This window comes from Podarcis raffonei, chromosome Z (assembly GCF_027172205.1).
Source record: "Podarcis raffonei isolate rPodRaf1 chromosome Z, rPodRaf1.pri, whole genome shotgun sequence".
In the NCBI taxonomy this organism is placed as follows: domain Eukaryota; kingdom Metazoa; phylum Chordata; class Lepidosauria; order Squamata; family Lacertidae; genus Podarcis; species Podarcis raffonei.
In genome coordinates this window covers 21,129,328-21,147,300 of record NC_070621.1, presented here as the reverse complement: position 1 = coordinate 21,147,300, position 17,973 = coordinate 21,129,328, and the positions used below count along the sequence as shown (strand labels likewise).

General features: G+C 46.3%; 1 protein-coding gene across 3 annotated transcripts in view; it reads left to right on the top strand.

Moving 5' to 3' along the window:
- OPHN1 (oligophrenin 1) overlaps positions 1-17,973 on the top strand; it is a 127,217-nt gene that overhangs the window by 83,485 nt on the left and 25,759 nt on the right. For all 3 annotated transcript variants that reach the window (XM_053374236.1, XM_053374238.1, XM_053374237.1), the window contains 5 exons: positions 1,103-1,187; positions 1,673-1,731; positions 4,821-4,926; positions 11,071-11,230; positions 16,991-17,138. In XM_053374236.1, the coding sequence (XP_053230211.1) occupies positions 1,103-1,187; positions 1,673-1,731; positions 4,821-4,926; positions 11,071-11,230; positions 16,991-17,138 (558 nt within the window). The remainder of the gene's footprint in view (positions 1-1,102; positions 1,188-1,672; positions 1,732-4,820; positions 4,927-11,070; positions 11,231-16,990; positions 17,139-17,973) is intronic.

The following is a 17,973-nucleotide window of genomic DNA, read 5'->3' as shown; positions in this document are numbered from 1 at the left end:
GGCAGGCAGCGGGGAGAAGCGCTCTTCTCCCCACCACCCGCCTGCAGACCAGGTCCGGGGACAGCGGGAAGACACGCTGCGCCTCCCAGCTGTCTCCGGAGCTTGCGGGGCAGGCAGCGGGGAGAAGCGCTCTTCTCCCCGCCACCCGCCTGCAGACTAGGTCCGGGGACAGCGGGAAGACACGCTGCGCCTCCCAGCTGTCTCCGGAGCTTGCGGGGCAGGCAGCGGGGAGAAGCGCTCTTCTCCCCGCCGCCCGCCTGCAGACTAGGTCCGGGGACAGCGGGAAGACGCGCTGCGCCTCCCCGCTGTCCCCGGAGCTTGCGGGGCTGGCGGCGGGGAGAAGCGCGCGACTTCCCGCCGTCAGCGTCCAAACCACATCGGGAGCCAGCGGGATGGCGGCGTTCCGCCTCCCCGCTGTCCCCCGACCTTGTGGGGCTGGCACTGCAGCTCTCCTGAAGCCTGGAGAGCGAGAGGGGTCGGTGCGCACCGACCCCTCTCGCTCTCCAGGCTTCAGCGAAAGCCTGCATTCGCCCCATAGGACACACACACATTTCCCCTTCATTTTTGGAGGGGGAAAAGTGCGTTCTATAGGGTGAAAAATAAGGTAAGTAAGTAAATAAATAAATAACCCACGGTGGTGGTAGTGGAGAGATGCACCTGTCCTTTGGAGAGCCCAGGTAGTTCTGCTGCTCACACATTTGAGCCATTCTTCCCCTCACCCCCAGTGGAAATTTGGGGGTGCCACTTTCTCCATTAAATACTGTATTTTGCACTTCCACAAAAATGTTGTGGTTGCTTGGATGAATCTCATCACGGGGACCGTGTTCTGGATATTCTTTGTGCTTCCCCTTGGCCTTCTTTCAATACCAAAAAGGAATTCATTTGTCATTGGGAACAATAAAATGAAAATAACAAGGAGAGCAAATTTCAAGTGGAACACCAGGGGAAGGTGGTGTAACACTGCGGTTTTCTCAGACTGTTGAGCCTGAAATGTTTTAATTGCTTCCCTTCACAGAACAAGAAGTTACAAACGGTGGTTTCCTGGTCTGTTTTCTAAACCTTTTATTATTATTTTTTGCCTCTTCTCTTTTCCTCTCTCCAGACCCGAAGTGCCCAGGGGATGTGGACTTCCAAAATAGTGACTGGGACATCAAGACAATTACAAGCTCATTGAAGTTCTACCTCAGGTAGGTTCTTCTTTCTCAGTTTCTGCTTTCTAAAATATCTGACCTTTATCTAGCTAATCTGCACAGAGTGGGTGGACAGAGGGCATGGAGCTGGTTAAAAACAGCTTTCCTGTGTTTCACTGCACTTGTCTTATCCTGTGAGCACTGCCTTAGACGGCTGCTCCATTTGCCCAATTCTCTCCACTCAAGGTGTCAGTGGAAATCTTTCCCAGCTATGCTCACCAGAAGCTGAGGAAGTGACCGAGGTCCTTCTGCATGCAGAACAGGAGCTGTTCCACTGAGCTGTGTCCCTGTCCATGAAACAAGGAAACTTCAACTCATATCATCAGGGCCTTGGACATAGAGTGGTCTTGATGGAATTTATTGAGATTTTTTAAAACAACAACAACATACAAATTGTTCCAGATTGAGTAGAGCACGGCTGTGCCTCCCTGTTTCCTATGGAACTTATGCATTGAACTCTCTCTTTCTTCCCTCACCCACAGGAATCTCTCTGAACCTGTCATGACGTATAAGCTTCACAAAGAATTGATCTTAGCTGCCAGTAAGTGCCTGGGAGCCGGGTGGTGGTGAGCTGCTATTAAGAGTGGTTTTCTGAAGCGTGTGAGCTCATTTGCCTGATGAGGACAAGGTTCTATTCTCTGGAATGTTAGATCTGTGCTAAGCGCCTTGGAAGAACCACTTTCTCATGTTCTGTAAAGGAGGTGATAGCACATAGAAAACAGGGACATGTGCCTCATCTCCTCTCATACAAACCAAGGCAGATCCTACTACTTGCCTCCCAAAATGGATATTTCCTCCTCCTCCCAACTGCCCCCCCAATTTCTTTTTTGTATTGTGTATCCCTACTAAGGAAGATAATAATGCAATAAAATTTGAAACAGTAACAGTTCATTGCACGTGTATCCAAAATCGGATTAAAACTATTGAGTTTAATTCACCAAAATTGATGGACTTGATCCTGTGTTACCTGCTTTTCAAAGTCTAATAGTCAATAGACCTCCGGTGCTTCCCCTGCTGCCCCCTTGCAGGACTACCCACTTTGAGAACCACTGAGCTAGGGCAGGAACAGCAAATCTCACTTGAGGACGTCATGGCCAATGTTTCCCCCCCCTTTTAATTGATTGCTCCATGGACAATCAAAGCAGCACGGTTAATTAACTCTGAAACCTTTCAATTAGGTCGACAGTCCAAATTTGCACAGTATTGTATTACTAGGCCCGGACAACAATTTAATTAAATGAGTGGATAAATCAAGAATCTGGTCATCTTGATTGAACTCCTGCTGGCTGTAATGAGCTCCCTGGTGCTTCCCGTTTTCGGCATCCAACCTCCTCTCCCTGTTTCTCTGTGAATAGTTTCGCGGGTTTGCAAGCTAGCTTGAAGCACAGGCTTCCTTAAGCAAGTGCAAGAGAGCCTTCACAACTTACCCTCTCGCATCCTATCCCATGGGTTGAATTAATACAATTTATCTTTGCTTGGTCAGTAAAATGTGTGTAAAATCACATAGCGATCATTAAAAATGATTGCCAAGTACTTGCAAAGTAATATTAATATTTGTTAATTAATTAATTAATATCATCGCCTGACATTTGCAGAAGGTAAAATTAAAATTCCTTGGTTTTCTGAAAGCCATTTATTTGCTTCTTCATTAAACGTAGACTTAACAAGCTAAATGTTATCCAATTAATAGCAGGTTGTAATCCCTCACACTCAAGAACATATTTTAAAAAACCCCGCACTGAAGAAATTTGCAAAAATTAAGCTTCGCACTGTAGTACCTCAGGGTCAGTCTCTATCTTTGGGCTCACAAGAGCCCAGCTGATCTGGAGCAGAGGTGTAATGCAGCACAGACTTGCCACAGGTGGTGAAAGGTTGCATTCTGTGCTGAGCTGGGGCAAGTGGAGATCAATGGCCTGGAGCTCTGGGCTTGATTGAAGGAGAGAGAGATGTCTAGCCAAGGAGAATCTGCACCCCCCCAGTTGCACCCCCCCCCCAGTTGACATGTAACGTGAGCCCCATGCTGCCATACAGACAAAATAGCATGGAATCATAGAGTTGGAAGGAACCCAAAGAGTCATCTAGTCCAACCCTCTGCAATGCAAGAATCTCAGCTAGATCATACACGACAGCTTAAAAACCTCCACTACCTCTCACAGGAGTCTGTTCCACTGTCAAAACAGCTCTTACTGTCAGAAGATTCTCCTTGGCTCAACAGTGGCCAATCGCAGAGGCATCTTGGAGGCCTGTTATCACTCAGCAGGGAGGCTCCAACCTCTGCACCTTGGCTGCAAAGGTGCTTTGGGACAGAGCCAGGACCCTGGGAGAGGACAGTTTCAGTCAATCAATCAATCCCTCTAACCTCCACCAGTTTTAGACTACAACGCCCATCAACCCAGCGTTATGTGGCTGTGCTAGCTGTGGCTGATGGGAGTTGTAGTCCTAAACAGCTGGAGAGCATGGTGTGTATGTGGAGACTCAGAGCTGCATGGGAAAATGCATGCATAAGAGTGAAGGATTCTTCTAGTTTAAATGGTGAGGTGGTAGAAATGGGGCTTTGGAAAGGAATCACAACACTCATCCAGTCCAGCCCCTGGAGGTGCTGGAATCATAGCTAAAGAAACTCTGACAGGTGGCCACCCATCCTCTGCTTAAAAACATCCAAGGAAGGAGAGTCCACCATCTTCCAAGGGAGACAGTTCCACCGTTGAAATGGCTCTTACAGTCAGAAGGTTCTTCCTAATGTTTAGTCAAAATTTCCATTTGAAACCATTGGTTTGAATCCAGCCTTCCGGAGCAGCAGAAGACAAGCTTGCTCCATCTTCCATGGGACAGCCCTTCAGATATTTGAAGATGGTTCTCATCTCACCCCTCAGTCTCTTCCAGGCTAAACAAACAAGGAGGGGGAAACTATATTGAAAATTTACCCGGGCCATCAACAATTCCCTCTTTTAGCAGCCTCTGACTTCTCTGTTCTTCCCAGTTCTTTTTCAAATGCTATGAGCTGTGTCTAAATAAGAAACTGCCTGTGTTTTGAGTTCCACTTATTTCTGCACAAAATCCTCCCTGCCCTCAGCAAGATTTTAGCAAAATCAGTATTGTGCTCGTTGCAGTTAATATTTTTTATTATTTAATACAATTTGTACACTACTTGGGTTCCTCCCCCCTAAATGCACCTCAAAGCAGTTTACAAAAAAGATAAAATAGTAAAATTACCAATAAGAAAATTTCAACAGGTAAAAGTAAAATAATAATAATAATAATAAATTCAACAACAATAATTTTAAGACTTCCCAAAATGTGAAAAGACGAAAAACAGATTAGAACTCACCCCAGCTTTGTAAACATCTAGGTAGAGTTGCCAAAATAAAAAATGTTTTAACAGGTGGCGCCTGCCTGATGTCAGTAGATGCTGCCACACTAAAAGATTGAGTTAGTTCGCACGCTTTTTGTTTTGAAAGCAGCAACCCTGGGGGAGCCTGAATCACAATCTGGAAGTGAGGAGAGACAGTGTAACTCCCCCAATTGACGTGTCCTGTTTAAACACACACACAGCAGCTGCTGTTTGCACCAGAAGCGAAGCCTCTGTGTATTTACCTCAAACTGAAAATCTGATTATTTTTTCCTTCCTAGAGTCTGACAACCTGGATTATAGGCTGGGGGCGATCCATTCCCTTGTCTATAAACTCCCTGACAAAAACCGAGAGATGCTAGAAATGATCATCAGGCACCTGGTCCAGTAAGTTGGCGTTTCTATGCAAGATTCCTACTGTAAAGCAGGGGGGTTGGCAGCTGGCGGACTTCTGCTCAACTGTGCCCTGGGCCTGATTCCAGAAGCTCCGTGCAAGTGATCAGGACTCCAGCAAGAGTGATCTATACAAGGGGGTGGGGAGAGAGAAGGAAGGGGTTGGACACAGTGGTTGTTGTTGTTTTTTGTCTCTGGACACACCCACTGCCAGCATTAGGCTCCATCCACAGTTGACATGTGACTTCTGTCAGAGTTGCCTTCCACAGAAGGGTTGCTTGTCAGGATTTTGCCTTCATGGTATGTATGTGTGGTGCAGTGTGGATTGAACTATAGACCCAACAGAGTCTTGGCTATTGGTGATGGCCTAACACATCCTCTCTTCTTCGGGGTTGCCCATGATAGGTACATAATGCCAGCTTGCCCCGACAGCCCTGGTTACCAATTAGTTTCCAGTTCAGAGTGCTGGGTGTGACCTATAAAGCCTTAAACGGCTCAGGACCCAAATACCCCAAGGGCTGCCTCTCTCCATATGAACTGACCCAAATCCTGCTGTCATCACCTGAGGCCCTCCTTCATGTTCCTCCTCTGCAAGGGTTCTGGAGGGTGGTAACACGAGAACGGGGCCTTTTCAGTGGTGGCACCCCACTTGTGGTATTCTCTCTCCAGGAAGATTGCCGGTGGCAGCAGACTTTTGTCAGGCCTCTGGCTTTTAATTATCTTTGGCCCTTTTGTGCAGGTGTGTTTGCGTTTCAATCCAGTTTTTAAAAATGTGAAGATGTTTTAGATTTTGTTTTTCATGAATGCAGTATTTATTTATTGTTGTAAGCCACTTTGAGTTACTTATATAAAATAAAAAACCAATAAGTTTAGAAAATAATAATAATCTAGAAATGGGAGGCTGTTGCAATTCTGATATGGCAAGGAGGATGTTTGAGAACAAGCCTTTGCTTTCAGAGCAAAAGGGTTTGATTGTTTCCAGACCTCAGGAAAATCAGTTTTAGAAATGTGATTTTTTCTTCTTCTCCAACAAAGCACCACTCTTAAGTGCTTGTCAGAGGAAAATATGTCTGGTTTTGGCAATTTGAAATTTCATTGTGCAATTGCTGGGTGTGATGTAGATTATAATCTCCAGCCTTTTCCTCTTTCTGGTTTCAGTCTTCTGGCATAGATTTCGTTGCAGGCTCCATTGGCCCCAAAGATTTGTTGAAATCCTCCTCCTCCTTCCATATTTTATTGGTTTTGTTAGGACTTACAGACATGGCAAAAAGAAAGAAAACAAAGAATGAAAAATAAAGATAATAAAGCAGTGGTTCCCAAACATTTCAGGCCCCCTTGGTTCCATAAACTCACGCCAAATGCCCCCCACCCTATAAAAAGCATCATTAAAAATAGTGATTTGCACGACCCACTAGAGAAGATAATAATGCAAATAAGAAGAAGAGGAAGAAGAGTAACAATTGATTGCACATTTATTCAAAACTCAATGAATACTATTTAGTTTAATTAATAACACGGTCTTGAAAGACCTACATTGGCCCCCAGTACGTTTCTGAGCACAATTCAAAGTGTTGGTGCTGCCCTTTAAAGCCCTAAACGGCCTCGGTCCTGTATATATACCTGAAGGAGCGTCTCCACCCCCATCATTCTGCCAGGACACTGAGGTCTACGCTGAGAGCCTTCTGGCGGTTCACTCGCTGTGAGAAGCCAAGTTACAGGGAACCAGGCAGAGGGCCTTCTCAGTAGTGGCACCCGCCCTGTGGAACACCCTCCCACCAGAGGTCAAAGAGAAAAACTACCAGACTTTTAGAAGACATCTGAAGGCAGCCCTGTTTAGGGAAGCTTTTAATGTTTAATAGACTATTGTATTTTAATATTGTGTTGGAAGACACCCAGAGTGGCTGGGGAAACCCAGCCAGATGGGTGGGGTATAAATAATTAATAATAATAATAATAATAATAATAATAATAATAATAATAATTGTTCTACAAAGCCTTAGAACAACCAGGCATTTGCATATACTTCCATAGAGCCAAAAAAGCCTGTCTTTCAAGCTCTGCCCTTTAGTTATTTTAAGTTTACGAGATATGTTTCAAGGAGGGCAATTTGCCAAATCCCAGAGTACCAGCAATCCAAATGACTAAGACAGAAGGTCTTTCAGCATTGGGCAATAGAGCCCTGGGCTGCTATTTTCAAGTCCCATTCTGTTTCTGCAAACAGGTTCAAGAGCGCCAGGTGGAAAGATGATGCACTTAGCTCAGGCTCCTGGGCTGGATCAGGCCCGCCAGGGTCCTAAATCTGGCCTGCCCTGCTGCTGCTGGCTCTCTGGCTTCTGGCTCGCTGCCACTACCAGCAACAAGCTAGTGCACGTGGTGAGCACTAAAGACGCAGCCAACTCATGGCGCTGAAAAGGGGGGCAAGGAGACATGCTAAGAGAACCCGCTGTGTGCAGGGGAGAGAGCGCTCCCCATGAGGCAGGCGGCGAGCGGAGTGCTGCGGGGGTCCGAGGTGGTCCAAGGTGGAGCGAGAAATGATGCAGTCAGGAGGCGTTGCGTGCAGGCAGCAGGCAGCACCACTGCTGGGGTCCCTCGCAGCTCGGTCACTGCCCCTCCGGGTCTCCCGCTCGCCACCTGCCTCATGGGGAGCACGTGCTCCCCTTCGCACAGTGGGTTCTCTCAGTGTGTCTCCTTGTCCCCCTTTTTGGTGCAAAAGAGGCATGTTCAACTATGGGGTGGATCTCATTGTGGAGGGATCTGCCTTGTGGGTTGGGGGGATTACCTAGGGGAGCTCTAAGACACAAGGAGGTGGCAGGGGCGGGCACTGCAGGTGTACTTCGAAAACCTGGCATCAGTGGATCAAGTCTATCAGTTTTGTTGAATTAATTAAGCTAAATCATTTTAATTGGGTTTTGCAATTAATCACTAATGTTTTGAATTTTATTGGGCAGGCAATTCTGCTGTGATGCTTTTCATAGGGTAGGGTGCACTGGGGATGAGTTTCTGGAACACAGGGTCCCAGCGCCCTCAAATGAGTTTGGGAGCCACTGAATTGTGATTTACCTGAGACATGTACCCCGCATGGGTTTGACATTGCTGGCATTATTATTTTTTTGCCTCTCCCTTTGCTTTTTGCAAATTTATTAAACCACAGCCTCAAGCTGGTTTATGACCAAACCCATTAACATTTGCTTAAAGCATTGGCTTGAACTTTAAAGAAGCAATCAAAATTTCCAACATTACACAAAAGTATCAAAACTGCTCAAGCAAAAGTGCTTGTGTAAAGAAAAGAGAATTAATAACAGGCGGGAGCACAGCAGTAGACACCCACGTATACATCTGAAGGATGTCAAATCTACTTTTCTTGCCAACTTTCTGAAGGTGCACCTGAAATGTCTGCAAGTTTCATTTTTAGAGTTTGCAAGAGTATGTTCTGCCTCCACCGTCAGAGCCAGTATACCTCTGAATACCAATTACTGGGAATTGCTGGTGGGCAGAGTGCTGCTGTGCTCATGTCCAGCTTGCAGGCTTCCCATTGGGACATCAGGTTGGATGTTCCCAATGTGGGAACAGGATGCTAGACTGGGTGGGCCATTGGCCTAATACAGCAGGCTCTTCTTACGTTTTACCCCATCACACAAAATGAGCTGGAGAGGCTCATTTGATAACAATGGGCATCACTGGGCCAGTGCAGTGGAACACTGTGACTAGAGATTCAGTGGGCACCTTCTGTGCCAAGCCTGCTGAAAAGTTATATTCTGCCAGGTGTTTACAGGCAATTAAGAGGACATCCTTCCGCAATGGTTTACTGGTGTTTTTAACTTTTTTAATGCTTTTACTGTATGCTTTTATGTTTTTATTACTGTAAACTTCTTTAATATATTTCTGTTAATGAATAATAATGCAGAAGAATCCCATGATGCTTCACCATAGGGGTTGGGTTGTTTGTTTGTTTGCTTGCTTGCTTGCTTGCTTGCCTTCTTGCTTGTTTACTTGAATAGCTATATACCACTAAATCACAAAATAGTTTAGAGCATTAAAAAGATAAAGACCAAACAAAAATGTCACGAAAGAATAAAAACAAGTTTAAAGCAAAAATAAATTAAAAACAGGCATCAACAGCCCATTGCGGGCTATTGTCCTCTTAATTGCCTGCAGGACAGAAAAGGTTTCAGCGGATGTTTTAAAAGTTAGCGCAAAGGAGCCTGCTGAATCTCCAGCGGCAGAGAGTTGACAGGACTGGGCAGCTAACAATAAAGGCTTGGTTTCCTTTTGTGGTCAAATGAACCTTGCCAACCCAGGGAATGACCAGCAACATTCTTGCAGGTTATCTCAGCTTTTGAGTTGTAAGTACTCAGGCAAGGTCCCTAAGGTCTTTCAGGGCTTGTGAATTAATGCAAGGATTTTGAGCCTGGCTCAGTAGTAGTTGGGCAGCCAGCACATCTTCGGCCAGAAGCTCCCATAAACAGTCTGGCTCACTGGTGGGGGAAGTGGGGTGCAGAGGGCATAACAAACTGGGTGGCGGAGGAGGCAGGGTGATGGCGTCCCCACTGGCTGAATGGAGGAGGAAAGCAGGGAGCAGCTAAGATTTCAAGCATGAGGAGGGCTCTGTGGTTGTTTTATTGCTTGGTTAAAGGGAACGGGGGGGGGGGGGGTGCCATGTAGGCTGCCGGGAAGGGAGAGTGAGGAGGCAGAAAGGCTCTCCCTGAGGAAGTCGTCCCTGAGCAGCCTGTGACCTTTTGTGCTTTGTTGTCTGCTCTTTAGTTCATTACGGCCTTAATGCTGTTCTGGGGATCTGAGGAGGCGGTGGAGCAGCCCATCACATTTGGGGGTGGGGGGAGGCGGGAAGAGAGGAGGAGGAGGTCACAGTCTTTCTCCCAGACCCCCAGTGTGGTGGTTCTGCCTCTCCTCTCTAAACACGTGCCAAGGGTTTGGTAGATTACGGTAGCAACCTTCGCCCCAGAGAGAAGGCAGATGGAAAAGTAATATATAAGTAATAATAATCACAACCATAGCATGGGTAGGGGGTACCTGTTGCCATGATTATTCTGGTGGATTTGTAGAAGTCTGAGTTTGCTTGAAGGGAGTCTGCCTTTGTGTGCACAGCAAGTGTTCTGGAACTTGAGGCTATGAGTGTTTATACTTCCGTCTCCAGCAATCCCCTCAAGGAGTCTCAGCCCTGGCTGAAATTCTCCAAGACCTGGGGATGCTGCTAAGAAGGGGAATTATTAGTGTGTTTTTGTGGGTTTGTCATAGTTTTCTAAAATGTACAGTACGATAGCACAGATCTTCTTGTATTCAGTGAGTTGTATGAGATCCTGCCCTCTGCACTACAAGTCAGCATGTCAGATGCTGCTGCTATTCATAATGTTTATTTTAAAAGTACTTGAGCTCTCCTATTCCAGCCTGGTGTGGCAATACAAGTAAAGCAAAGAGGTGGAGTCTGGGAGTCAAGTTCCTTCCTGCCCCTTCGTTAGCGGGGGACGGGGACAGAAGGGAAATACACTTGTAGCGGAGGGGAGGGCTGTGGCAAGCCAGCAGGGTTCCCAGATGAGGAACAGCAAGAGGGATGGCAAACTCGGTATCTGCCCCAGGTGGCAAAAGCCCTAGCCATGCCACTGATCTGGCTGCAGTACCCTGCCCCAGTTGCATCTTCCAAACCAGGCCCAAGGGCAGCCCCACATAGAGCACATGGCAGCAGTCCAGCTTTGAGGTTACTAATGCACGACATATAGTGGACAGGCTCTCCCTGTCCACGAACAGCTGTACAGTGGTACCTCGGGATGCGAACAGGATCCGTTCCGGAGCCCCGTTTGCATCCCGAATGGAATGTAAGACACGACGGCGCATCTGCGTGTGCGCGGGTCGCGTTTCGCCTCTTCCGCACATGCGCGTGACGTCATTTTGAGCATCTGCACATGCGCGAGCAGCAAAACCCGGAAGTAATGCGCTCCATTACTTCTGGGTTGCCGCGGAGCACAACTCGAACGTGCTCAACCCGAAGCACGTTCAACTTGAGGTATGACTGTAGTTGGGGAACCAAGCCTTGCGGTTCATGGAATTTCGGCTCCAGAATCCCCGATCAGATGCTCCTCTGATTTCCACCCTAATTTTCTTGCTTTCTTTTTCCTCTCCTGACAGTGTGTGTGAACACAGCCGGGAGAACCTGATGTCTCCATCTAACATGGGGGTCATATTTGGCCCCACACTCATGCGAGCCCAGGAGGACACCGTCGCTGCGATGATGAACATCAAGTTTCAGAACATTGTGGTGGAGATCCTCATTGAGCATTTCCACAAGGTATGGCAGAGCCAACAGTACACCGATTTCTTACTTTTCCCTGCCCCCCCCAAGCAATGAGCCTCACTTGAGTTAGGATTGAAGTGCTTATCCCTTGCAAAGGGATTTTACAAGGGCTAGGTTGCTTTTCATCCAGAATGATTAAGGCTGCAGCCCTGCCCTGTGGATTTCACCTGACTTGCTTCTGAGTAGACAGGCATGGAGATTGCGCTACATACCCATGGTGGTGGTGGGAGGGGAAGAGTGGCAATTTAAGTCTGTTCTGCTGCCATATACTTTCTAAACAATTATGCATAGGAAGAAACCAGCTAAATAGAGCTTTTAATGTGATTCACGTTACACAATGAATGTTTATTTCGTGGAAGGCGTGTGGGTGCATATGTGTGTGAGAAAGTAAATAAAAGCCAAACACAAAGTCCTGAACTTTCCAGAAGGAATGGTTTGTGGTCGATTGGGTAGAGAAATTTTAATTTTCATGCTTCCTAAAGCAAGCATCATTTCTCGTTTGTGGAAGATGCATATTCATCATTTGAGAACTGAGTAAACAGCAGAGATCTGGTGGTGAAATACTGCAGTGGAAGATTTCCCAGGTGGGCTACACTTGGATATTCTGCCTAGCAATTCTAAGGATGGGGATTACCAGAGATAAAGAGGGTTCCAGTTGCTGTAAACCGCAGGAGGAGGAGAGCGATCTTTTGTGCTCGAATCCTGCTTACTGGTTTCCCACTGGGGCACTGAGCACAGGATGTTGGACTAGATGGGCCATTGCACCTGATCCAGCTGGCTCTTCTTATGTTCTTGTGGGATTCCATTACCTGACCCCACATTAGCAAAGCAATAAAGCAGTGTAATATCTGACCGATGGAGCCTTCTCTATAATGCTTCAGGAGATTACCACCAGCACCACAGCTTTTTTTATTGACCCGGAAAAGTGGCCTTTAATTAAAAATCCAGTTTAAACAATCCAACTCACTCCCTCCACCCGCCAAAAAAGGATAAACATTTTTTAAAAGCCCTGTTTAAAATTGAATCTTCACGCAGACATCTTAGACCTGCACTTAAGCTCTCCGGAAATATCTCACAAGCCAGGAGGCCAACAGCTGGTCGCTGCTCCATTTCCCTTTCTGGTGCTGGGAGTCCTCCTTGAAAGAAACTGGAGCAAAGGAAAACTGGAGGCAAATAGGGGAGATTGGAAACAAAACTGTGGTTTGGAGAGACTTCTGCTGCATTTTGAATTTTATATAAAAATTTAGAGAGTTCCAAATCCTTGATTTCAAAATGCCGGGTGTTGAATCATAAACTAGAAAGCATCTTGAAGCCACTCCAAGTCTTCTTCCCCAGTCTGGTCAGTATCTGCAAAGTCTACCTGACCCTGTGCTGTGTAGTGGTTAGAGTGTCAGACTAGGACCTGGGAGAGACCAGGGTTCAAATACCCACTCGGACATGAAGCTCACAGGGTGTGACCTTGGGCCAGGCACAACCTCTTAGTTTAACCTACGTCACAGGGTCATTGTAGGAATTAACAGGGGGGGGGGTGAACCATGTATGCCACCTTGAACTCCTTAGACTAAAAGGTGAGATATAAATAACATAAATGAATAAATTTCTCAGCCCTCAAAGTTTTAACCACTATTTCAAACCTCCTCCCCAAACCTTCTCTTAAGAGATTCTGGCCAGCAGTGGGGGGGTGAGTGGAACCATATAAAACAAGCCCTTTTTCTAATCTCTGGAATGGTGTATTTTAATTAAAAGTAAGATGTCTTCTTTCCTGGCCTTTAATTTCTGCAGCGATAAGGTTAAGCTAGTAATGTTTTATTAGGTTTGAGTCTTAAAATGGGTTGGTTGGGTGGGTGTGGAGTGGAAATGTTTCCGTACGCACATAGGCAAACACTTCAAATGAGTTTTCAAGCAGACATGATATATTATTTATGTGGTGAATTGTGAAGTCTCAAAGGACTGCGGAATTGTTCACTGGGTTGGTGTGTTGTAATTACTGCTTTGACAGCTTTAAACTTGAGTGCTACAGCTAAATTAAAAACTTGATCCCCCTGGAAACAAGTCTTGGCATTACACAAACCCTGCTCTGCAAACTTGAAAGATTAGGTCAATACCACCTGCGCATATGAAAAAAATTTATGTGCTTTTTACTGCCTCATTACATAGTGTGAACCTAGCTGGGGGTAGGAACAGCTACTTGGAGAGGTTTGTGATTGTGGCTTTTAAATCGAGAGCTATAGTGCTCCGAAATATGGTGTGATCACTGCAGAGAATATACAGTCCCGGGTACAAGCAAGAATTGAGAACTGCATAATTCTATAAACTTCGGTCATGTCTCCTCATACTTGTCTTTTCTCTCAACTAAAAAGTCACAAAGCTGCAGTCTTTTTTTCATTGGGGGGGGGAGAGGGGGAGGTAGGAGGAATGGTGATCCCAAATGAGCTCCCATAAGCCTCCAGCAAGGTGAGGAAGTGTTCCAGTCTGGCAAAAAGTTTCTTTTTCTTGATCATGCAATGAAAAGAGAGGTGCTCCCTTTCGCAGAACAGTTTGAAAACTCTAAGCCGGTAGTTTTCGAACTGTGCTTGTGTTAAACCCACAATCCCCTGCTTTGGATGCAACAGGAAACTGTACCTTAAAGAAGGCCGGGGCTGAAGCGTCAAGCCTATTATTATTTGTTAAGCCAGAGGATCAGGACAGAAGTGCAGGGCCTGCGCACTCTCTACTTGTAACAGAGGCTTTGACACTGTGCAGTAAACCAGGGTACCACGTTTCAGCCATAACGGGAAAGTGTGGTTGAAAGAGAGCAAGATGAAAGTGCTGTTGAGGGAAAGGAAGGAGAGGCATGCAGAATGAACGCCCAATGAACTAGCCATGATTTATTAAGTCGTTGCATTTGAACCAACCTTTTGTCCGTTGATGCCAATCTTCTGGTAATGCAGCATAATAAAGAAGTAACTAATTGCATTGTAGGAGGCATTTCTCATCAGAAAGGCAAAGCAGTGAGAGAGAGCTATTAAGCAGTACTCCCCTCCATTGACTTCATGAGGCTAGCCTCATCGGGCCTCCTCGCCTCAACTGGCACCTGGGGGGGGGGAGCCATTCCCTCAGGCTGCCTCAGTGGCAGAAACGGGAAGCAGGAGGCTCGCTCTTGGCAGGTTTACTGAGAGACCAGCTCTGCCTGGCATCTCCTGGCCCTCAGCTGTGCTAGCTGGGCATTCTAGAAACAACTGTTCAAGGACTGGATTATTTTCCTCTTCCCTCCCTTTTCCCTCGCAAGTTGTGGTTTTTGTTTTATAGTCTAAGCCTGTGGGGACAGTTTATCCTTGTTTTAACAAATTGCACTTAGAACACCCTGGGAGACTTTTTGGCTGAAGAATGGGGTGCAAATGAGAAATAAATATGTCGGGGGGGGGGAGCACTTCATACAACAGTGTTTGTAATGTTGCAGGTCATTTTGAAGTCAACATGCACAGCCTTGCTGACAGACCCCTAGGTGTGTAAGAACCAAGGATAAGACATTGTGAAAGCCCTGCTCTGTTATCTTAATTTCTGTTAATTGCAACTGCTTTTCAGCCATTTTCTCTTTGAGTGGCACAAGGGGTTTGCCACAAATCCCCAAATTTGTTTGGCATCCAGACCGGGAGAACATTTGGCTATTCCTGTTTCCTAAGCTGTAGAAAATGCTGTTGCCATGCAGCCAACGGGCTTCAGAGTCCACTAGAGATTAACAGCTGCTTTATTCTGTGGGGGAAAGGACAGAAGATCTTAACCTGATGCCCTTTGGATGTTTTGGACTACAACTCCCATCCTGATGTTGGAAGTTGTAGCCCCAAATATCCTGGGGGCACCAGGCTGAGCAAGACTGATCTCAAGAAACTTGGACCACATTCTCAGAATGCTTCCCTTCCCTAGGTATTCTGAAAGCAGACGCCTGGGGATGATGCCCAGCTGCCACCAGCCATAGAACGTATTTTATGTTAGCTGGGAGAGACAAATTGGATGGAAGCTGCAGAGCAGCTAGTTCCATGTCAGCAGCTTGTGTGTACCCATTGCAGCCTGGAAAACTATAAAAAATGAGGTCCCCTTAGTGCTATAGAATGGGGGCCCCCAGTTTCTTTATGGCTCAGATGCTGGTCTTTACAACAAAGCCCCAATGCTTATGGTCTGTTGTCACTACTAAATACTTTGGCAGACCTTTGTGCTCCATGGGGTTGAGGCAGGAACAGTGTCAAGGGGTTGGTGTTATATTACTTTGGCACCTCTTCCTGTGGTAGTGTGGCAGTCACATTAAAACAAATAAGGCAAACCAAGGTTGGGTTGGGAGTAATTGCTTCACTGTAATTTCCCCCCCATGATTTGGTATATCTAAAGCATCTCTGGAAACAGGACAGGTGGCAATTGAAAGTGAACTTTTTAATTCGCTCCAAATGAATGAGAGGGTAGTGACCAAACAAGGCCTGAGAGGGTCCCAACCAGTGGCTACTAAGGTGGGTGGTGGGATAGCCTAGTGGGATGCTAAGAGGCAAGGAGGTGGCGGAGGCAGACTCACGCTGGGGGTGTAAATGGCCTGGTATCTTACTTAGTGGGTTGGGCAAACTTCTATTCAGAATATTGCTTGTCATAGGGTAGGGGGCACTGGGGTTGAGTTTATGGAACTGAAAAGGAATGCATTTCGAGAAATGCAGTAGGGAATCTATTTTGGGTTATGGAAGGTACAAGCTGAATAATCTCAAAAAGGGAAATGAACTGCGCGTTACACACGCTGAATGAATCTTGGAGGAGGGAAATGTAAATTAGCTACTACATGCGAAAATTGGAGTAGGCCAAATTAAGATGAACTACAACTAAACTACTGCAGAATTGAGCAATTTTTTCACCAGCCTCCTGCTGCATCTGTGGTCACTTTTGTTGATCCTTTGCCTCCTGTTGGCACAATCAAATAAATTACTGCGTGTGCAGACAAGGAAGATTCATGTCTGTGACTGGCCACGACATTTTCAAGAGGCTCCCCATTAACTGGCGGATGTTAAGAATTAGTTATTGCTAGCTTTAGCAGAATGCAGGTTACTAGTCCTTCCATTTTGTGTTTTGTTTTGTTTCCTTTATTTTTTATTGCATCACATTTATATCCTACCTTGTTTCTCCAAGGAGCTCAAGGTGTCTTGCATCTTTCTCCCTCTCCTCAGTGGCAGTGACTGGCCCAGTGGGCTTCCCGGCTGAGTGGAGATTCAAACTCCGGTCTCCCAGGTCCTAGTCTAATCCTGACACCACACTGTGTTTCTTCCTCAGTATCCCATGACTGTGCTCAGGGGTCCAGCTATAGTCACTGGGTGGCTTGAACCCACTGCCCACAAGGGGAAAGGATATAGGGAGACCTTTGCTGCAGGACTTCATTGAGCTTCTGACTTGCTAAATAGAGTACAGCTGAGTCCTACAGCAGGTTCATGTCCAAAAGTGGTGGTGGTAGATGCGGTACACAGGGTAATGCAGGCTGGAATAGGAGAGAGAGACCGTTTCAATTTCTGGAAGAAGTAATCTTCCATAAGCCTGTGCTGGTCATGCTCATGATACTGTATAGAATTATTTGGATGTATCACTATATATTTTCTGTTCTGTTTTGAAGAACGTTTCTCAAGTAAAGTTCTGAACAATGCTCATGGGTCCTGGCAATGTTTTATTCCAAAAGGAGTCAGTTTTTTATGCATCCAGTTGCTTAAAGCTGCATAATATTAATATCTGCTATATTCCTGCCTCCCCCCTCAGATATATTCCGGCCCCCCTGAGGACAATGCTGCACCCCCAGTGCCTCCTCCCCGGGTAGCCACTCGACGGCACAAACCCATCACCATCTCCAAGCGCCCTCTGCGGGAGAGGCCCGTCTTCTTTGGAGGCTCTGTGGAAGACAGTGAAGGTGAGTGGGGCTGATCCTGGTAACTGCTTCCCATCCTTTCATGTGGGGCTGCACTGGAGCTCTGTGTGTGCACCCAGCTCACTTGTTCATTTTTTAAAGAGAGCAACAGGAGCTGCCGCTTCACAAGGGTAAAAAAACCCCACACCATTTGCTGTAAAAAAAAATTGCATGCATACACATCCCATAATACTCTGAATCAGGAAGCATTATCCCCACAGACTATAGCTGCCCCCCATATATACCTTTGATGGAGTGCCCTTAAAAATCTCCTTGGGGCCCACCAAGGCCTCAAATACCTGCAAATATCTTTGGTGGTTTTGTTTTAACTTGCTAGTGGTTTTCTATCATTTTTTAAAAGAAAAAACAATCTCCAATGGGATTAGTCTATTAACTACAAGAAATTCCTGCTCTGAAACATAAGAACCTAAGAAGAGGCTGCTGGATCAGACCATTGGCCCATCTAGTCTAGCATCCTGTTCTTGCAGTGGCCAATCAGATGCCCCCTGGGAAAAGGATTTTGGCACAAAAGCACACTCCCCTCCTGACATATCCAGCAGCTGGGATTCAGATGTGTTGCTGCTTCAGGCTGTGGAGGCAGATCATGGTCATCATGGTTAGTAGCCATTGATAGCCCTCTCTTTTCCTCCCTGGATTTCTATAACCCTCTTTTATAGCCATCCAAGTTGGTGGCCATCACAGGCTCCTTTGGGAGTGAGTAACTGTTACAGACTGGTTGAACGCAGAGAGGATTGGAGAGAGAAGCAGCTGGGGAACCTTCAAGGGAAGAAGGCTCAGAGTTGGGGGTTTGGTGGTGGGACGATGATGAGTGGTCAGG